Consider the following 22,797-nt stretch of genomic DNA (forward strand, 5'->3'; position numbering starts at 1 on the left):
GGCTCTGTGTCCATCATCCCCCTTCATGAATCCCCACTCCTGTCTCCATGCCCTAGGGCAAGTTTGTCTCCATGCCTGGCATGCCATCTTTGAGTCCTTAGCATCCTTCAGAGCTCAGTTGGGATGGCATCACCTATAGGAGGCCTTTGAGGATCCCCTTAGTGGTCAGTGCTCTCTCTCTGCTCCTCACATTATTATGTATGAATGAACAAATGAATAATTAAAGTATATGTCAAGTGCTTATGATTCCAAAGCACTGTGCTAAGCTGGTGATACAAACAGAAGCATCAGACAGCCCCTGCCCTCCCAGAGGTCCTTAGGGTGCAGATGGAAGGCCTCTTCCTTAATGTCATTTCCACTGATAAAATCCCATTAGTTTCTGATGCTGAACCATTTGATGAGGCCAAGGATCCCAATGGCAAGAGCTTTGTTTTCTGGGCCTTCAGGAGCTGTCTGTAGCACCTACAGGGGCAGTAGGCAGGCTGCATCTCCTTCCCAGGAGGGCACTGGGCTGGAAGCATCGCTGGTCCCAAGACTCTTGGGTTCAGGGCCCTGGAATCTCTGCATTGGGGCATGAAGGGAGATGACAGTAAAGGTGCTGGTTCAGCTTGCCTGGCACATGCTGGCTCCCATCTTCCCTTCAAGGTACCTGGCTGCTTCAGCTGGGCTGGCTTGCCTGCAGCCTGTACCATGGGTACCCAGTCGATGGGGATGTCTCCACAGCAACTCCACAGGAGCTGCTTCCCACAGGACGATAGTGAGGGCTGGGCCAGAAGCAGGACCTGGGGGATCCTGCCACTCCCAGGGCTCCTGAGCTTATTACATTTATATGTTATACCATCCCCCTTCCCTTCCCCTTCTCCCCTGCCTCTGTCCCCAGACTATAAGCCTTTTAAAGGTAGGAAGGTTTGTTTTGTCTCCAGTACATCCCCTTGGGTTTGAATGATCTCAGACAAATCATTTAAACAGGGATTGCTCAGACTCCAAATTGCCACTCTCCAGCAGCAGAGGGAGTTTCCACACTGGGATTTCCTTACAGAAATGAAATCTCCAATCTCAAATGCACAGGGAGACGGATCAAAATGAATTAGTTTTGTGACAGAGACTTGCTCTGTCCCAAGGAAGGCAGCTTTGTTTCATGAACATTGTTAATATACTATAACCAACTCAGCTATACTAAATCACTTGACTGATCCCCCATTTCTCACCTTGTCCCTGTGTAGTCAGCCACCTTGATAGGATCATTTGGCTAAGGTTATATTTTCACAGTTAAAAACATTAGGTAGGCTATGGCCCTGTCCTGGGTTTCAAAAGAATTCTCTGATCTAATCATCAAGACAAGCAAAATGCTTATTCTTTACTATGAAATAACCTTCTCTAGAGTGTATTGTTAGAACACCTTTGTTTACGGTAAAAATAAGATGATATCTATAGATTTGACTGGATTACATATTGCTGGGGTCAAAGTAATTCTGTGACTTAATAATTTAAAAAAGCAGAATTCTTATTATTTACCATGAAATAACCTTTAGTATCGGGGCACTTTTGTTTACACCAAAAGGAAAAAATTGTCTAAGTTCGACCACATTACATATTGCTGGTATGTTTCCATTTAAATCAAGAAAGACTGTCAAATATGATTGCTTTATTTTTCATTTAATTTTTTTTCAGTTAATGAAAATCCACCTTCTCCCCTCACTCCCCTCAAATTGAAAAATAAAGAAAAAACCCTCATAATAAATATACCTAGTCAAGCAAAACAAATTTCCACATTGTCCACATGCAACAAATGTGTGTCTCCATCTGTACACTGAGTCCATTACCTTTCTGTCTGATGAAACATGATAGCTTGTTTCATCGTGAGTTCTCTGGAATCATGATTAGTCATTGTGTTCTTAAGTCTTTCAGAATTGTATGTATTTAAAACAGCTGTTATCCTAGAAATTGTTCTCCTGGTTCTGCTCACTTCATTCTTCATCAGTTACCAGGTTTCTCTGAAACCGTTTCATGTAACACAGTCAGGAATTCAATCATACTTATTTTTCATATTTTGTCCAGCCATTCCCCATTTGATGAACTCCACCTTAATTTTTGTTTCTTTGCCACCCATCATAAAGTGAGCTGCTAGAAATATTTTGGTATATATGGGCCCTTTTTCCTCTTCTGATCTCTTTAGTGCTATCAACCTAGTAGTGGTGCTGCTGGGTCAAAGGGTATATACAGTTTAGTCACTTTGAGGGCACAATTTCCATTCTGGCACCAACAGTGCATTAGTGTACCTTTGTCCCTGAAGTCTCTTAACCATTTGTCATTTTCCTTTTTCATAATTTCTCTCCATCTGACCAGTATGAAGGGGAACTCAAGCAATGCTTTAATTTGTATTTCTCTAATTTTAGTGGTTTTGAGCATTTTTTTCATATGTGTATTGGTAGATGGAATTTTTTCCTTTGAAAATTGCATCTTCATATGCTTTGACTACTTTTCAATTGAGTAATAGCTCATGTTTGTATATTTTTGAATCAGATATGAGACCTTCAACAGAGAAACCTGTTAATAAAGGTTTTTCTCCCTGTTCTCTGTTTTCTTTCTAACTTTGACTGCATTGGTTTTCTTTGTACAGAAATGTTTGAATTTTATATGATCAAAATTATCCATTTGATCTTCACAAAATCTTCTCTATTCTTTGTTTGGTCATGAGTTCTTCTCCCTGTCCATAGATCCCAAGTGTAATTTTGTTCTTGTTTCTCTAATTTGTTTATAATGTCACCCTTTATGTCTAAGTCATGTATCCATTTGGAACCTGTCTTAGTATATGGTATGAGACATTGGTCTGTATCTAGTTTCTGTCATGTTGCTTTCCAATTTTCATAGTAGTTTTTGTCTAATAGTGAGTTTGTATCCCAGTAAGCTGGGATCTTTTAAGTTTATCAGACATTAGACTACTGTATTCATTTGTTTCTGTCTATTGTGTACTTAATCAGTTCTACCGATCTCTCTATTTCTTTTTTCTTTTTCTTTTTTTTTGCTTTTTGGAGGGGGGGAGGTAGGGCAATTGGGGTTAAGTGACTTGCCCAAGGTCACACAGCTAATTTTGTGTTAAGTGTCTGAGGCTGGATTTGAACTCAGGTCCTCCTGACTCCAGGGCCAGGACTCTATTCACTGTGTCACCTAGCCACCCCCGATCTCTCCATTTCTTAACCAGTAGCAAATCATTTTGATAATTTTTGTTGATTGCTTAATTTTTGAATGTAATGCATACAGGTTGGAGCCAGCAAATGTATAAAGGAAGCTCCTCCAGCCCATGGATGACCACTTTTCCAGCTAAGCAAGAAACATGAGATCCTCACCAAGTTCTTAAAGACTCGTCCTGACCGCTTCTTTCTCTTGTGTGTCTTAGACGGACACTGTGAGGCCCAGAAGTCGTCCAAATCCTCTGGCTGTAAGCCATGGCACAGCTGCCGCAAGCTGATTTATGTGCGCCCAAACCCTAAAACCGGGGTTCCTGGTGGACACTGGCCAATCCCTGAGTCTTTTTGGCCTGACCAAAACTCACCCACACTGGTGAGTATCTCTAAGACAGAATGTCTTTTGCATTTTTGATTTGCTAGTTTCAGTGAACACCTTTGTCAAGGAGTTCTGGAAAACGGGGATTACACAATACAACCAAGGCTCCTAGGTTTCCTGTGCAACAGGCAGGAAGTAGGAATAGCAATTTCCAATTTTGGGGTTTAAAAGTGCTTTCCCTAGAATGGTCCTGGGAGGTCTCCAGAGGAGGAGACCGAAGCCCAAGAGGTTGCAAAGTATAAGAGCTGGGATTCCAAAGCAGGCCTCTCCTAATTTCAAAGCCAGCATTATTCTTTTGTAGCAGGCTCATTTTTGTCATTTTTGTGTGTACACAAGCTGCAGTGACTCCTGCTAGACACCAGAGGGTGCCAAGTGAATCCCAAGCTTTTCCTTTTGTCCCTGCTTCTCAAGATGCAAATGTAGAGTTTAGATAAAGCTTTTTGTGTATCCTGGACCCCTCTGGCAGGCAGTCTGGTGAAGCTTAAGGGCTCTTTCTCAGCTAATGCATAAAACAAAATACAGAGAATCCTTTCTACAAAGGAAGCTGATTTTATTGAAATATGGCTATCAAAACATTAAAAAGAAAAAGTGACAGATAAATACAAGAACACTAAAAGCTTCCCATGGTGCACTTCCTTCAGTATGACCCATAGGCTCCTAACTGGGTCTGTTAACCCACAATAGTAATGAATGAATTAGCTGTTGGAGGCCCTAAAATGGGGAAATGGAGGAAATTCTGTTTCTTTGTCGTCCCCATAGACAATCCTGCTTTGCACACAATATTACTTGGTTCCTTCCTATGGCAAAAGCACCCTGACTAGCTGTTCTTGACCATGAGCTTTGTTTTTTTTCTCCTTCCTGGTCCCCCTTCAGCTCCATCAAGTGACATTCCAGAACAGAAATTATGACTTAAATGGGATTTAAAGTGGGCAGTGAATACAGTGGAACTGGCCCCTCCTCATTCCTGGAAGTTCTACAGGTCCCTCTTCATGCAGCCCCTGGTCAAATTTGGTTGCTTTGTTTGTTTTCCTTTGTCAGTGCCTCCAGGCTTACCGGAATCCTCACTGGCTTTCTCTTCCCTGACTACTCACCTAGGTGCTAAGGCTCTGCTTGGACAACTTCTAGCCTCACAGTGCTAAAGAATCAGGCCAAGCTTGGCCTGGATTCTTGAGAGAACTTTTGTTAAGGTTCACTCCTTTGAATTAGAATGAAGTCATGTGTTCAGGGTAACTCCTGCCTTCACCTTAGTTCTGGTTAGGAGTCTATCATTTTGGTTTGGTTTGCCTTAATGTACCAGTTGGTGATGGAAGGGAACCGTCTGGGTGACCCCCTGTGGAAGACTGCTCACGTCTAGAGATCCTGTAACAATATGGGAGCACTATAAAAAAAAACACAAAGTGTTGTTGGGTTGTTTAACCATAGATCATGATGGAATTGGCTTGGCAGTAACACGTGGTCTTATTCCCCTCCCTTTCAGCCTCCTCGAACAGCTCACCCCATCATTCGATTCTTCTGTGTAGACCGTGAGCCCATGATCATAGACAAACTACCATTTGACAAATACGAACTTGAACCTTCAGCCTTAACTCAGCACATCTTGGAGTGCAAGTCACCTCTGACTTGTTGGCAGGTACTTAACCTTCACCTAGTAGTAAATGCATGCGAAGCCTCTCTAGGACTAGCTCATTATTCTCTTCAGTTTCCTTGGTCAGAGTAGAATAAGTTCTAACAAAGAGCTTTCACAACCAAACATATGCTTTTAGGCCTCAATCTATGTTACTGTGTCCAGTAATAGGCAACATGTCCCCACAGAGACAAAGTGCTGGCCTCCAAGTGGCGTCCCCTCCCATGTTCCAATGCTCACTTGCTTACCAAGTGTCCTTGGAAAAGTCCTCTCCAAGATTCAGGAAAGCTGTGCCAACACAATCCCAAGTCCTTGCTGTTACTGCCCTGTCATTGACTCTGCCTTCAGCGTATGACTCTCTTTAGGTAGCATGATTCAGTGAAAAGAGGATCTGGATTTGAATCCTGCCTCAGCTACTTACTCCCTTTGTGACCACAGGCAAATCCTTTCACCTCTCGTGTTAAACGGATGAGGTGACCTCCAAAGCCCCTTCCGGCTCTATGCCAATGGTCTCCAGCCTCAGCAATCCCAGTTTGGTAGAATGGTTCTTAGTTGAAGAAGAATATCAGCTAGAGAAACTGGATTTTCTCATCAGAGATTTCCTGACATAGACACTTTCTGGGCCTGTGGTAGAATCTTTGCCCGTGGGGTGGCTAGCTCCCATTTCTATAGTGCTTTAAGGTTTGCACAGAATTTGGCATGTATTATTTCATTTAGTTTCCATAGCAACCCCATGGGGTAGGTGCCATTTATCATCCTCATTTTACAGATGTGGACACTGAGGCAAGATTCAAACCAAAGTTGTCCTGACTCCCAAGTCCAGTGCTGTAGTAGCCACCATACTGCTTGTCATATCCATGAATTTTGGGTAGCAGTTGTACTTAGCAGAACAAGGGAGATAATCAAGTAATATCTACCTCCTCACTTAAAAAGCTTAGTGATGAATAGATCAATTCACCCCCGACTTGTAATTGGCCAATTATTCCCTCTTTCTCTTCTTCCCTGTAAGACTATTGAGTGATCAGAGATGATGAGGCTCTCTCTCCATTTCCAAGTAAAGATTTTCAAGTGGACAGCTCCTTCACCCAAGATTTAGGATTGCTTCAACTAGTTAGAGAAACTGTCAAAAATTCCCCCAGGAAACTGAGACGTGTTAGCCAAAGGAAAAAAGCTTGAAAACAGCAGATAAAGGGCTTAGAAATGTAGAGGGGCCAGAGTCAGGATAACTTAAAAGCAAAACATATGCCCCAAATGTATGTCCTGAAGCATTGAGAGGCAGCTTAGTGGAATGAATCATCAGGCACTTAATTAAGTACCTAGCAGGGTCTAGGCTGTGCTAGATACATAGGCTAGAGGGCCAGCCTTTGACACACACCATCTATATGACCACGGGGTGTGTTACTTAATACTTTTATGCCCCAAGCAACTCTCTATAAGACTAACTTAGAGACTTGTATATAAGACTTGTAGATGTACATCAGTGGAGGGAAATTCCACACTCTGGGAAAGGGATCACAGGTCTTCTGAGGCCTTCTGAGCCCTCTCTCTTCCCTCCATCCAAAGCTAACAAAAATTATGTTTTTGGTTTAAATTTAGCCTTTTCATATATTCTTTTTTTAAATGTGTCCTCTCCAAATGAACCTAAGAAATTTTGTTCCTTTGTGTAACAGTACTGATGATAGCTCCCATCTTATGTAGCACTTAGAGGTTTGCAAAGCCTTTTGCTGACAACCATTTTTTCTTTCTTTTGTTTTTCTTTTTGGAGGTAGGAGGGTAGGGCAGTGGGGGTTAACTGACTTGCCCAAGGTCACAGCTAGTTTTTTGTGGTAAGTGTGTGAGGTCGGATTTGAGCTCAGGTCCTTCTGACTCCAGGGCTGGTGCTCTATTCACTGCGCCCCCTAGCCACTCTAATAAATCATTTTTTTCTATCATACATTATTTTGGTTTTGGGTATGAATATTTGAGTATTCTAGAATATTTGAGTATTCTAGTTGATTCCCTGTGTACTGAAGAGAAAGGGAAAGAGGAAAATGAGTAAAAAGCAAGGAAATTTGGCAAGGCTAAAAGTGATGAATGAAGAGAAATTGAATTGGTATAAACCATTTATGGTATGCTACAGTCAATTCTGATCTAACCCAAAAAAAGGGATTTCCCTTTCATAAAATCATTGGATTGAGCCTCCTCATGGCAATCATGAGACTAACCCCCGCTTGGGGCTTCTACTTAAGTTGTTCCATGCCTCAGTTTTTCTTGTAACCTAATGGATATAGTTGAAGTATGTAAGCCTGATCTAATTGATGTGGACCTCCCTTACAGTGGTGTGAATCACAGCCCCTCTGTGCCTGTAGATCCTGTTCCCATACATGTCCTCCCACATATCCTGGGGGGCCCACCCTGTGGAAAGTGCTGGGTCCTTCCTCCAATATCACAGGGGCACCAGGCTAGTACAATGATTGTCCATTAACTTAGCCCTCACCTTCAGTATATGACCAGCCTACCTCCTTTTCCAGCGATGCTATTCATGCTGTGGATTGTTGGCAATATGCTTCAGTCAACTCAAGCCCTTCCTAATCTCTCCATTCCCCTTTGGGTGACCTGCAATATTGATTCTTTGGAGATTTTGGTATTCCCTAGCGTCCAGAAGGTGGGAGGTGATGGTTGCGCTGCCCTCTGCCCTGGTCAAACCACATCTGGAGTGTTGTGTTCAATTCTGGACGCCACATTTTAGGAGGGACGAGCTGGAGAGTGCCCAGAGGAGGGCAACCAGAATGGTGAGGAGACCGGGGACTCTGTCATACCCAGATTGGTTGAAGGAGCTTAGAATCCTTAACTTGAAGGCAAGGGTTGGGGAGGGGGACGTGCTGACCAACTACAAAGACTGGTATGTGTAAGAGTAAGATTAGATGCTTGGCCCCAGAGGGCAGAACTAGGAGCAGTGGGGGGGGGAGCGCAACAGAAAGAGAAACTTCCCAATGACTATAGAGTTGGGCAGAAGTGGGGTGGGCTGCTTCAGAAGGTAGTAGGCCTATGCTTCTAGTCTTTCTTCAAAGATCTTCCCTTTCCTGGAAGTCTTCAAACAAAAGCTGGATGTCCACTTGGCAGGGATGCTGTGGGGAGGGGGTTGGTTCAGCCACAATTTAGACTGGGTATTCCCTTCCAACTTTGATGTTGTGAAGGGCTTTGAATATCAAGCAAAGGAGTCTGGACTAAATTGAGTAGGTGGGGGAGCCATCAAGAATAGGTTTGTAGAGTAAAGGGGAGGGAAATAACATGATCAACATTACAGATTAGGTGGATTACTTTGCTAGTGGTGTGTAGGATGGATTGGTGAGGATGGGGACTAGAGGTTGGGAAACCATGGCTAATCCAGGAGAATGAGAAGCCATAGACCAGCTGATGGCCATGGGAGTGAAGGAAAGGGAAGGGAGATGGGTGAGGATGAGTGAAATCTTGTGAAAGTAGTCACTCACTCCTTCTATAAAATGAGGAGGATGGACTTGCTGACCTCTCCAGTCCCTTCCAGCAGCAGCAGCAGATCTGTGGTCCTATGACCATGAGCAGATGTACCAGGAGAGGGAAGAATTCAAGAAGTACCTGGCAGCAGGTGTGTTTGTGGGGGTAATATGAGGGCCTCCTTATTAGGAAAGTCAGGGATTCCTATCCCATTCCGTGGGATGATGACAGAATGGTGGTATCAACATCAGAAGTTTTGAGCTGGAGGAGACCTCAGAGGTCACCTCGTCCACCCCTTAGTTTTATGGATGAGAATGTAGGGGCCTTTCGGAAGGGACTGGTTCCTTTTGGTCTTGGTATCCCCAGGGCCTTGTACAATGCATAGTAGGAGCTTAATAAATGCTTGTTGATTGAGGAAACTGAGACCCAGAGAGCTTAAAAGGGCTTGCCCAGGGCCAGAAGTAGTAAGTCCTGTAGCTGAGCTCCAAACCCAGTTCCTGATTCCAAACCCATTAGTCTTCCCATTGCCCACACTTGCTGACTAAAAAGGAAACAGAATTCCTGTTTGATATAAATAAACACCTTGTTGCCCCCTCCTCCCCAGGGTCTTTCAACCTGGGAATCGTGTTCTTTTTGTGAGGACAAGGAGAGGGAAGTAGAGTGCTTTTATGGCAAATACATATACCTTGCCTGAAATAACATGAGAGGCTTTAATTGGGTGTAGGAGGAGACTGTGGTGTGGTACAAAAGGTACTGAGCTTGGAGTCTGAGAGAGAGCCTGGGCTCCAACCCTGGGTGACCTTGGGCAGAGCCATGTCACCTCTTGGGAAGCCCAGTTTCTTCAGCTGTGAATCCCTCCTTCATATGGGTGGTGCTAGGGAAGGCACTGTTGACAGCTGAGGGCTGGTTTTTGGGTTTTTCAGCATGGTGCTCTGTTTTGCTTTCCTATGTTATCTCCAGAATGTATGCTGTTGCTGGGCCCTGAGCCCTCCCCAGCAAGGAGGACCTTCCCACTAATGACACTTCCTTCCTTTATCTTGCCATTAGGTATTCGTGGCTAGCAGCGGGAAGCACAGCGAACTGGAACACCCCTTTGGGTACCTAAAGGCAAGCACCACCTTAACATGCGTCAATCTCTTTGTCCTGCCTTACAACTACCCTATCTTGCTTCCACTTTTAGGTAGGTAAAATGTGTGTTTTTTGAATGAAAAAGAGAAATCCCTGTTAGTGTATGTGTGAGGTACTCACTTCCCTTGAGGTTGGAATGATGGAATGACCTAACCCTGACTCTAGACTCATACTGTTGGTAACCAGTCTAGGTCAGAGGGATCTGATAACCCTGTTAATGACTCATTGCTTCTCCCAGTTGGATGGGGTCCCAGCAGCCATCTATTCTAATTCATATCTGAATAAGAATGCCCTCTACTTTATTCCCAGCAAGTGGGCACCCAACCTTTGCTTGAAGACCCTCAGTGGGGGGAACCCACTGTCTCTTTTACTTTAGGACACAAAGCAGCTACTGGGGTAGCTTTCTAGATAAGGTAAGATTCAGGTCCTTACTCTGTGCCTGTCTGTCTTCTGTGTCTTCCTAAGTCCAGGACAGGTGTGGCTGTGGGAGCTCCAGGCCTAGGACCTGCTTCTCATGGCCAGATGCTGCCTTTGCCATGCATCCCCACCTTCCCTGGTGGAAGATCATACTGTCTTGTTCCTTGTTTTCTAGTTGACATTCTTCTGACCGCTGCATTATGGTGTCTCATCACTTGGCCAAAAGTCAAACTCCAAGTGTTTTCTTTGGCTTCATAAAGGAAAGGGAAAACCTTCAGGCTAGGAATTTTCCTTGGGGGCCAATAACTATAGCAAGGCAGTACTTTAAAGGGAAAAATTTGGAGATTGTACCTTCTCACTGGGACATCTGCGTGATTTTATTGGGTGTTAATGATTTTCTGAAAGTGTCAATCTGACCATGTTACCCCTTACTCAGTAATGTCAAGGGGCTCCTTGTTACTTCTAGGATCACATACAGAGGCCTTTCTTGGGCATAGGATGCCTTTCACAGTGTGGCCCCTTCTGACCTTTCTTGACTCCCATCCACAGTCCAGCTCTACTGGTGAAATTCCATCCCCCATGTTTGGAATGCTTGGCCCCTAGGCCTTTTTTAGGATTCAGCTCACATCCCACCTTTCGCAGGAGGCTGTACATATCCCCACCTCCCTAGCCAACCTCTAGTGCCCTGAGGTTTCCTTCCTCTTAACTTTCTGCTCTGGTATATGCATCATTATTGGCACACAGTCTCCCCCATTGTAATGAGAGTTCCTTGAGGGCAGGGACCAAGGTTTTGCCTTTGTGTACCCAGTGCTTAGTACCCAGATAGGCACTTAATAAATATCTGTTGCCCAAGTGTCTTAGCCATTTCCATTGGTAATCCAATGGACAAGTAACAGCCTATTTCCAAGAACTAGGTACAAACAATTCACATTCTTCGCGGGGGGCGGGGTTTGCCCCTTGTATGTACCCCGCAAAGAGTGGTATATCTCCTGGCTTATTGAATTTTTATCAGTAGCTCTTTTCAAAAGCCGTGACTGGTTTCCCACAAAGCTTGAAAGCCCCCTTCCTGTTGTTGACATTCAGTGTGTACCTGGTCATAGAAAAATAGAATGATGTAACTTTAAGCATAACAACTGTTGATTTTCTAATAGCAATTTCAGTTGTGCTAAATGCACCTGCTAAATTATAGTTTAGGTAACGTTCTTTGCATCAGTACTGTGAATTAATTGTTCCTTGTGTCAATACCGTGGATTAATTAATTGTCCATAATAATTGAGCTTGATTTGGGACTAAAGGACTCCTTTCAGCCCTGACGCTGCAAAATGGGGGAGGGTATTAAATATTAAAGCAGAGGTGTGTGAACTTAATTGGGGTAGGCAATGAGGAGCCATTAGTGATTTTAAAGTAAGGGGGGGGTTACATGATTAGACCTGTATATTGTGATTACTTTGACAGTGGAGTATAGGATGGATTTGTAAGAGAAGAGATTAGAGGCTAGGCGTTCTGTCAGGAAGCTCTAGTGATTGTCAGGCTAATGGGAATGAGGCCCTGTGCTCGAGTGGTTGCCATGGGAGTGAAGAGGGAAGGAGATAGATATGGATGTGAGAGGTACTGTGTGGGCAGAAACGATTTCCTCCTCTTTAAAAAGAGGGCTTTAGACACAGTGACTTCAGAGGTGCCTTTCAGCTCTCAAATCAGCAAAAACAAGTTAGGATATTTGGGTGAAAATATAGAATCTTTCAAACCAATTAATCTGGGCAGGATAAAGATGCAGAAGGTTGGCTGAACTACTGATTCCTCCATTAGAAATCTGTTGGGAGGCACTCCTCTAAATACAGAATGAATTGGGTGGGTGGGTAGGTGTAGGGTGTTGGGTTTGTTTCTTGTTGGCTTCATTTATTTGTCTTTTGAGACCCAGCCCAGCTGTCTTTTGGCTTTAATTGCTTAGCTTTATTCCAAGGCAGCCGTGGCTTGATTTGATCAGGACTGAGTTCTCAGGTGGGATACAGGAAGGCAGCTGAAGTAGAGTAAATTTGAAGTGGGAGAACCAGACTTTAGGTCGCATCATGTGTGGCCTAGGGCAAGTTCTGGGGCCTCAGTTTCCTCTTCTGTAAAATGAAACAGTAGCACTAGATGAGCTTGGAAGGGCCCTTCCTCCCCAGAGCTGGTGATCCCTACAATAGAACCTTGACACAGTTCCTTAGGTCAGTATTAGTTTGGTGCAAAATATATATTATAATTATGAAATTTAAGTTAAAAAAGGAGGAGGGATGGGTAATGATTTTTGTAATAGCACAAATTGATTGAGATGAATCCATAGATTCATTTAGTCTGCAAGCATTTGCTTTTTCATACACTATCAGAAAATATCAGTTTTATTCTTTGACCTTTAAAAATTGGGGCATTAATGAGAAAAAAGCCTTATTATATAAAGGCATCTCTCTGAATTTCAGTCCTGATCAAAACCAATTAGAATAGAGCTTCACTGACCCACCATCCATCCCTTTTCCTCTCAGTCCTCCAGCAGCCCTCACGTCATATTCACTCCCAGCCTCTTGTTGCCATGGTACCTCTCTCTCCAGGTTCACCCTTCCCCCAACTCAATTTGCCCAGATACAAGAATTCCCAGTCGCAGCTCTGAACATGATGACAATACGGATTTGCTCATTTGAATAGATGTTGAAAGTCGCAGTTGGGATAATGTGATCTTTTCTCATTTTGTTTCCCATAATAGATGAATTGTTCAAGGTTCACAAGCTTAATCCAAGCCCGAAGTGGCAACAGGAGTTTGATGAGTACCTAAAATCCATGCCTGCGTACTTCCTACCAGTATGTAATAAACATATACATATATGTATGTAGGTATGCATGTGAGTATGTATGAATTCAGAGAGATGGTTACCAGGAGCTCTTCACAGGCGTGTGACTCCTCTCCATGTTACCTACCATAGCAACTGGAGGGATATGCAGTGATTTGTAATGGCATGAAGGAACAAAATGCAGCTTTGCCACTGTTGGACTAAATGAGATTTGTCGCCTTTTTTTCCCTCCTAATTTGTCTTCTGGTGCCACAAAGATTTGAAGATGGCTCTCTTCAATTTAGTTTGCAAAACTCACATTTGGGGACTGGGACCATCTCCTTTGGATTACAAGAATAAACTTATTCGTGTTCACATACTGTGCCTGTGTCATTGGGGTGTTTACCTGCTTTCTTTTCTTTTCTTGCTTTTTGGAGGGGAGAAGGCAGGGTAATTGGGGTTAAGTGACTTGCCCAAAAATGTATTTTATTTCATTTTAGTTTTTGCTTTTTGGAGGGAGGAAGGTAGGGCAATTGGGGTTAAGTGACTTGCCCAAGGTCACATGGCTAGTTTTTGTGTTAAGTGTATGAGGCCAGATTTAAACTCAGGTCCTCCTGACTCCAGGACCAGCATTCTATTCACTGTGACACCTAGCCACCCCATTTACCTTCTTTCTTGAAACAAACACACATTAGTGCTTAATTGTCTATAAGGTACCATGTCAGCTGCTTGACCAGGGAGGGTAAGGATCATTCTCCTTTTTACAAATTGAAAGCAGGAAACTAGTTATGAGAATTTATTCAATTACAATATGGTAAGTGGGGATAGACAGACTAAACAAATTTCATCATCTAACTCATTTCCAGGATTGACTGGAGAAACCTGAAAGTTAGGGCCCATTCATTGATTTACATTCGAAAAGAAAATAAGCATCATGACCTTGGACTTTTTCTGGAATAACTTTAGGGACCAGGACCTAGAGGTAGAGAGCCAGCAATCTGTTGTTTAAAGTTGTTCTCCCCTCTGTTCTGGTGTTTTTACTTTCCTGTACCTTCCCCTGCTTCTATCCTTTCTTATTTTCATTACTCCTTAATGTCTGATGTGCAACTCTGTGCATTAAAAAAATTTTTTTAACTTCTGAGTGGTAAACCATGTCCTTGAACTGAATTTTGAAGTATTTTAAATTTCACTCTGTTCACATTGTGGTATTTTGTTTCTTAATAGCCATTAAAGAAAGCACTAAGGATGATGGGAGCTCCCAATCTGATAACAGAAAATTTAGGATCTGGACTTAGTTACAGCATCACCTCTTACCTTAAAAGACTCAGCCAACAGGTAGTATTTTTAACTTTAATTTTGAAAAATTGTAAATGTAAACCAGAAAAGGCTTTGCCCTTAGAAGTATGATTTTCTAAATATGTATATATCTGTACCTTCTAGATCATTGACAATGAGATTATCACTGCCTCTTGAAGAGCAATTAGGAATTTGTTAGTAACATGTGCCAACATCTGTTCCCCCCTTCCACTGCCAGTTTGGACTAACCATCAGTGTTCTGAGAGGGTCAGAGGCTTTGCAGAACCAGTCTGGTGGGCCCTGTTTTTTCCTTACCTTAGATCTCATTTCTAAGCTGTAGCTCAGAGCATCCCTTGTTTGGTTTTATTTTGGTTTATTCTAGACCTCTGGCTGTGGTGTAGAAACTCCCTCCCTGGTGCTCATCCATCACTTACTAGCTTAGAGTGTTGCCTCCTGGGACACTGCTAAGTTAAGTGGCATTCCCTCTATCTCAGAGGCTGTCTTCCTAATTCCAAAGGTGGTCCTCTCTCCATTACGTCTCATTGTTTTACATTCCCATTTATAGGAAATTTCATGTCATCCCCATTTCATGTCAGGAAATTGAGGCACAGACTCAGTGACCCTCCTAAAAATGTAGGTTTAGGGAGGAGCCAGCCAATCAGGGGAAGAGGCTGAAGGAGCCAGAGGGTGCTTCTGCTGCGAGTTCAGGGTGAAGATGTTTCTTTTGCCTAGTAGAGAAAGGCCACAGAGTCAAGAAGGCAGCCTGGGGATATACTTAATGCCAACCACTACCCAGAATGCACTCTCCAAGCTGCAAAGTCTTCAAAATTCCTGAACATGACAGGAAAAGGGAAGGGCAGCACCTACTATATGTCAAGCACTATGCTAAGCATTTTACAAATCTGATCTCATTAGATCCTCACCACAACCCTCCGATGTCAGTGCTGTTATTTTCTCCATGTTACAGGTGAGGAAATGGAATCAGATAACAGTTAAAGTGACTTCCTGGGATCACACACCTAGTAGGGGTATCAGCTTGGATTTGAACCCAGTTTTTTCTGACTCCAGGCCCAATGTTCTCTGTACTCTGGCTCTACCTAGCTTAGATTTCTAGAAGACATAGTGTGTCCAATAATAGAGAATTAGTGAGTGTGCTTTTCTCAAACCTTTTGTTTTCAAGCAAAAGTTTATTTGAAAAATTGAAATCTATAACTTTCCCCCTTTGACATTCACTGGTCATGTCACTGTGAGCAAGTCACTTAACTTTTCAGTGCCTTAGACAACTCTCCAAGACTGCAGACATTGGAGAAAAGGTGGTGACTTGCATTGACAGAGAATGTTACTTCCTCATCCTGCACTGAGGAGGTCACAGATCCAGATTTTTTAAAAAAGGACTTAATAAGTGAACCCAAAGTGCATTCCACTTGATTTTAATAGTAAATACTAGCTGAGAAAGCTTAGCCTTTTGAATTAGAGGCTTCCTGAGTTCAAATCCAGCCTCAGATACTTCCTAGCTGGGTGACCCTGGGCAAGTCAATTCACCCTGTCTGCCTCAGTTTCCTCATCTATAAAATGAGCTGGAGAAGGAAATGGCAAACCATTCCAGGATCTCTGCCAAGAAAACCCCAAATGGGGTCACAGAGAGTTGGACCTGACTGAAAAACAACCAAACAACATTATGAAGAGTTTGTATAAACCAAATTTTTTTCTCTTGTGATTTTTTTCTACTTATGATTAAATTGTAATGTTTTCCAATTGTGAGTGCTTTGGAGAGATTGCTGGACCTAAAGTCAGAGGGCATCTCACCTCTGCTCCCTACAAGTTCACTAGTGTGACTATGGACAAGTCATTCAGCTCTCCTGGGCCTTGGTTTCCTGCTCTGTTACCTAGCTAAGATGACCCCAAAGTTCTCTGAAGTCTATGATTATCAGACCTCCAGACTGGAAATTAAACCAGTTGTTTAGTGAAGACATTTGTCTTTCTACACCCCATTGGATAATACCACTCTTACTTGGCGGTTTGGGGAATTGTTGACAGCATAGAAAGGAATGGTTGCCTTAAAAGAAACACAAGATTGTCTGTTGTTTCAGCCATTTAGGATAACAATAATGATGGGAAAGGGGAAAGGAAATTTGGGGCCTCCTGAAATATTCTTTTACATATTGTTGACTAAACAGAGATAAAGTAAGTCTGTTTCCAAATGCTGTGTGCTTTTCTTTTTAGAGCAAACTTGAGTTGGAGAGAAGGAATGCATTGGTGGGGAAGAAGCCTCCCTTTGAGGGTGGAATCAAACTGAAAGCTTTCTGCTCTGACTACCCAATTATTTCTGGTGATGACTTGGAGCCCAAACTGCCATTTCCAGTCACACAGGAGGCTCGGGTTAGCCTGTTGGGAAAGAATAGAAAAGAATCCTCTGGCTTCGAGTTAGCACTCCCCAAAAAGGTGAAGTATCTCAACAAGAAATCAGCCACCATTTTGAAATACTTCCTTTTTGCCAGGCACCAGGGGTATGAGTACAGAGAAGAAAACAATCCTACTTCTAAGGGGCTTACATTCTAACAGGAGAGATGACAAGAACTGAAATATTTGGAGAAAAAATGCACAGTGAATAAATAGAAATCTAGCCAAAGTGGCTGAAGACCAGGTAGTTTGGGAGGGAGGGCACTAGCCATTTGGGGCGGGATCAGGGAAAGCTTCATGCAGCAGAAGTGGCTGAGCTGCATCTTCAAGGAAGAGGCTCTTCAAGTTGGAGGGAAGGAGAAAGAGCATGCCAAGCATGGGAACTGGTCAACGTAAAGACATCGAGACAAGAGCTAGAGGGTGTGATGTATTGTATGAGCAGCAAAGAGGAAGCCACTAGGGCTGTATTACAGAGTGGGTGAGGGAAGGTAATGTCCACTGAGGCTGGAATGATAGGAAGGGACTAGTTTGTGAGACAGTTTATGTTTGATCCTAGAGACAACATGGAACCACTGAAATTGGTTGAGTAGGAGTGTGGCATGTTCAGATGTGTATCTAATTGATTCTGGCAGCATTATGGAGAATAGGTCAGAGAAGGGAAAGACTTGAAGCAGGGAGACCAGTGTGGAGGCTGTTGCAATAATCTAGGAGAGAGGTGATGAGGGTCTAAGCTAAGGTGGGGGCTGAGTGTGGATATAAAGGGTTGGATCAGAGAGATGATATGGAGGTAGAAAGGGTAGGATTTGGCACTGGGGGTCAAGGGACAACAGGGAGAATGCTGAGGCACTGAAAGGATGGTGATGCTCTCCGAAATAGGGCAGCTTGGAAGAGGGGCAGCTTTAAACATTGACTTGAAGGCATAAATGCTTTGTACAGAGCCTGAGATTTGGAATATCAAGAATCCTGCTTTTACAGGAAGCTTTTTGGCATTTTCTTTGAAAGTCCTAATTAGAAACTGGAATAAATCTAGATATTGACTCTTCTTGCTGACTTGTTTGGAAAAGGATGTTTTCCCAACAGTTGGACTTGGTTAAAAAATAAGTTTTATTGAGACTTTTTTGTCATAGTCTTTTCTGGAAATATACCATCCCCTCCTACCCCTTAGAATTGAGCCCTCCCTTGTCACAAAGGAAAACCATACCTGAACAAGAAATTAAAGAGACTCAATGACCTTGTTGGACAATGTTTACAACATTCAGCCCTGGTGTTCCCCCACCACTCTGCCTAGAAGAGGGATATAGAATCATCACTCTAGAGCTAGAAGGAACCATCAAAATCTTCTACTTCTTCATCTTGAAGAGGAGGAAACTGAGGCTCAGAGCTAGGATTGAAACTCAAGTTCTGTCTTTGGCATTTTTTCAACTACTTATCTGTTCTCCTGGACCATTAGTGGTTTTCAATTCCTTGGAATTTGACTTGCTTTTAGTGATATTTTCATTTTCATTGTTATACCTCGTTCAACATGTTTTGTTCCCATTGATTTCATTTTGCATCAGTTCATGCAAGCCTTCCTATGTTTCTCTGAATCCCTCTTCATATAATAGTTAAGAATAAATCGGAAGTTTCAGAGTAAAGACCAGGGATCAGGAATTTTCTCCCCTGTATTAAATCACTCCTAACCATTTGAACAGAATTAAGTTTATTTTTTGTGCAAAAGCATCCACCCTAATCAACATTCCTCACACTTTGATTAAAACAGGAGATGAAGCCTAACATGTACACGAATCCTTTTGAAATTCCTCGGAGCGGTCTTTTAGACCAGTTGACCAGAATGAGAGCCAACCTGCTGAATACATACACAAATGTTGTTGGACAAAACAAAGGTAAGTGGATCACAAAAACGCGATTTTGCTGATTTTTTTCTTATTTCTGAGTGGCCAATGTGTAGAGAGGATTCTTGTTCAGGGAAGTTGGCCTAGGTGCCCTTGGAGGTCCTTTTTAATTCAGACATTCTTTGTTGTTGCTGCTGATGGCCTTGGCTTTTTTCCATATCCCCACAGATGCCTCTCACAGTATTCCCATTACACAAATGCGCAACTACCGGGAATATTTAAAGACTATGCATCCTCCACTTCGGGAGGTTGATTCAGACCAACCAAAAAGACTTCATACTTTTGGAAATCCTTATAAGCAATTTAAGAAGGTAAGAGAAGTAGCCTTGTTTTTGCCCAAACATATGCTCCGTATTATCTTTCTTGATGAGATCTTCATGTGTTAAAAATTGTCCATCTTACTTTTGGAGGACTAAAAATGACCTCTGAGCTGCCATCAATTTCATGCTGAAAAAAGACCCTAATTGGGGATGGGGGGGGTGGGATCCTGTGGTTTCCTGATTACAGCTTGTTTATTGCACAGCGTTGCCATTCTTGGTATTGGCTGGTGACTTTAAGGAAACTGGAGCTTTTAAACATGAATTACCCTAGAGAATGAATGGTCTTGTTATAGACAGTTTTTGCAGTGGAGAAAGGAAACTGAGAGGAAAGAAAGAAAAGGTGTAGAGATGCCAACATTGTTTATTATTGTTTTAGTTGACTGTAATATTTTTATCTGTGCCAATGAAGTACACCGGTGGAATAAATAATCCCAAACAACCAATCATCTATTCTGTAATAAAACCCCAATTAATTGGATTCCAAGTATTCAAAACTCTCAGTTGGCATTTCCACCACCCCATGTCCCCTTGCATTCAACTTTTATGAAAGAGAAAATGCCAAAGAAAAATCCTTGTAATGGAAATTTATTCCCCAAAGCAATCTCTCTGGTATACTGAGGAATTAGTACAGTTTCCGCCCAATCTCTTACCCCAGTTCCCCAACTTTTCAAGTATGAAGAACCTTTTTTAATGGTAAAACACAATGTGAGTCTCACGTTGCACTAGAGTCCTGTGGTACTATTTTACTATTAGGATCTGGCAGTTCAGAATGTACAGAGATTACTGTGACATCACTAATTCTTTTAAATGAATTTCCATTTGTTCAATCACTACTGCACCTACATGTATTTGTAAAATAGTCATGCACATTTGTGAGACATGGAGTCAAAAGCAGGTAGGGGACCCCTTACAATAACTTGATGGCCCTGATGTGTCAAATAGCAGACTGTACATCACCATGTACTCAACATATAGTGAGTGGTCACTGTGTACACAGTACTGTGCTAGGCTCTGCAGGAGATAGAAAATCTTCATAAGACATATTCTCTGCCATCACAGAGCTTAAGGTCTAGTGGGAAAGACAGAAATAAGACACATTTATGTGGATTTAGTTCTTTTATTTGGGCCCAAGACCAGGGATTTCATTTGACATAGGGAATTCTGGTATGAAAAATCCCTTCTCCAAATGCAAGTGAACAAATAAGCTGGTCCTTGGGGTTTCAGAGAGTTGCCTGGGGCACTGAGAGTTGCTGTACAAGATAGAATGGGAGGGCCCTGTGGAAAGTTGTTGCTGCCCCACATAGGCCCCTGAAGCCTTCCTAGAGAAGGCTGAGGAGGAGGACACATAATCCAGTTTAGGGACATAGTGGACAAGTTTGTCTGGAGCTCCAAGTGTGTGGAGGGGGATTATATGGGATATGGTCAGAAAGAGCAGAAGGTGTGTTCCTTTTTTTGTTGTTTTTGTTTTTTGGATGATTTTTTGGCAGTAATCAGGGTTAAGTGACTTGCCCAAGGTCACACGGCCAGTAAGCATCTAAGACTGGATTTGAACTTAGGTTCTCCTAACTCCTGGACCAGCTCTCTATCCACTACTGTGCTACCTAACTGCTCCTTATAATATTTTTTGGTTTCTGGAGGCAAAAGGAAGGTATATTCTAGAGGGATATGCTGTAGTCAACCACATCTTTACAGCTACATAATTGACTTTGAAGTTTTAGACAATATGAAATATTCCTGTGTTTGTTTGTTTGTTGACTTAAAAAAAAGTTTGATTCAGAAGTACAATGCACTGCCCCAAGGATGCTCCTCCAGTATATTTCAAAGTCTTATAAAATTTATAACAACTGGGCCTAACCCTATACAAGAAAAATCAGGTGGGTGAAGAATGTCTATGGTCAGACTATGATATATAGTTGGACAGATAGCCCACAGAGCTTGTCCATCAGCTTAGATACCTTGAGACAGACACTACAAATGGACTTAAGGCCTGGGCCTAGGAATGGACAGGAAGAAAACAGGCTGGATAGACTTTTTAAAACTGTATAGTGCATTTAATGAACCTTTTTGACATTAATATTCTTCAAATGATTCTGCTCTGTGACTCTGAGTCAGCATACCAATCTCTGAAGAATTAAACCTGAGGGTCTTCCAAAAAGCAGTGGGGTAGTATATGGTAAGTGTGAATAGGAAGCAATATTACCAAGCACTTGTGCGGGAGAAGTTGTATGTAAAAAAGGATCAGAAATGTGACCAGAAAAGGAAGTTTCATGTTGGGAGAGTTAGGGTCGACTGGTGGATAATCTACATGCTCCATTGGTGTCTATTCGATGGCTAGAGAGCTAGAAGAAGACCCCTGGCAAAGAAGTACTGCAAAATCAGCACAGTTCAACTGAACTTTTCAATGATTGACATTTAAATAAGTGACTTTCAACAAAAGAAAGGAAGGAATTTAGATAGGGCAACCTTAAGAGGATCTCGTTACCAGGTAAAGAAGTCTAGTCATCAAAAAAATAAAAAAAAGAAGTCTAGTAATCATCTACAGCTAAAGATCAATACCATGATTATTGATCTTCTTTATTGTGACTTCAAGAGGGGGGACTGCTTTTAAAACCTTGAATCAGCACAACCAAATCACGTTTATGAACTTATACTTGATTAGCCAGAAAAAGGATACGGATACAATAGTTCACCCCAAGGAATAAAATATGGCTATGTTGCTTAAAAGATAGTCACACGGTTAAATAAATTTTGATTAAAAAAATTTGTTAACCAGAATATATCTCATTCCGAAATGCACATGGCTTTGGATTGTACTACCTATATAATTTGCAACCAGCACATCTCCCTCGTTTCATTTTAGATAAATGGTCAAAGTGGTCTGCCTTTCCTTGGACATAGCATTGTCTTTTTTGGCAGTGGGAAGAAGCAGACCCAGGATTAAAACTGATCATGGGTTATCAAGTGGTTACCATATTCCACATTAGTATATGAAAATCCTGCTATACTTGGCTCAAGTTGAAACACATGTGAGCAGACTCATCGAAGCACAGTTCCCCAATACATCCAACTGGGGCTTCATGCAGAGGAAAAAAATAATAAAACCCAAATGAAATGGCTTGGGCAATATATTGCATTGCATGGTGTGTTGTTTTATTTTTGTTTCCTATTGGAATTCATCTGTTGTCGCTTTTTAGGAGTTGAAGGTTGATGAAACTGATGAGTTTATGACTGGGCCTCCGAAAAAAGTGAAGTTCTCTGGAGAACATTACTCTCTGCAACTCCTGAAGAAAAAGCAAAGCTTGTCCCCATCCCCTCTATCAAACATGTCACAAACTGCAACTACCAGTGGAAAGGAAGTGCCATCAGCCTCCAGTGGAGAGGAAGTGCCATCAGCCTCCAGTGGAGAGGAAGTGCCATCAGCCTCCTCGACACTGTCATCTTCAGGTATCAAAAGACCCATACCATTACCCAAAGGTATATTAATAGTTCTGGGCTCATGACCATTTTTCCTGAGCCTTCCAGAAGAGTTAGACTTGAAACTTTTTAGTGAAATGTTGTTGCTTCAGGACTTGCCTTCCTATCTTGGCCTTCCCAGGCTGCAGAGTGATCAAGAGATGGCTGAGTATACTGCTCATGTATTGTCTCCACCCAGCTCTGGCAAGTAGCTTACGACTCAAGTTCACTCTTATACTCAATAAGCATTTATTAAGTGCCTTTTTAGGGCACTTGCTAGGTGCTGGTCTGGTCTGAACACAGTATTGAACATATATGTATTTATGTGTGTATACATAAAGATATATGTGTATGCATACATACACACATATATACATGCACAGAATCCTCACTCTGCCACTTCCTACTTCTGTGATCTAAACACCTGACTTCACCTGCATGGGCCTCAATTT

At 42.3% G+C, this 22,797-nt stretch overlaps 1 protein-coding gene across 1 annotated transcript in view; it reads left to right on the plus strand.

The window, feature by feature from the left end:
- The window catches only part of LOC138150607 (integrator complex subunit 6-like), a 64,315-nt gene that overhangs the window by 33,409 nt on the left and 8,109 nt on the right, over positions 1–22,797 (plus strand). Inside the window, 10 exon segments of the mRNA XM_069074009.1 lie at positions 3,398–3,561; positions 5,042–5,194; positions 9,689–9,821; positions 12,921–13,015; positions 14,209–14,319; positions 16,504–16,722; positions 18,440–18,563; positions 18,741–18,883; positions 22,087–22,264; positions 22,313–22,366. Of these exon segments, the coding sequence (XP_068930110.1) occupies positions 3,398–3,561; positions 5,042–5,194; positions 9,689–9,821; positions 12,921–13,015; positions 14,209–14,319; positions 16,504–16,722; positions 18,440–18,563; positions 18,741–18,883; positions 22,087–22,264; positions 22,313–22,366 (1,374 nt within the window).

Source organism: Petaurus breviceps, unplaced genomic scaffold (assembly GCF_028583685.1).
Source record: "Petaurus breviceps papuanus isolate PSGF00001 unplaced genomic scaffold, PetGlider_PUasm1.0 90881, whole genome shotgun sequence".
In the NCBI taxonomy this organism is placed as follows: Eukaryota; Metazoa; Chordata; class Mammalia; order Diprotodontia; family Petauridae; genus Petaurus; species Petaurus breviceps.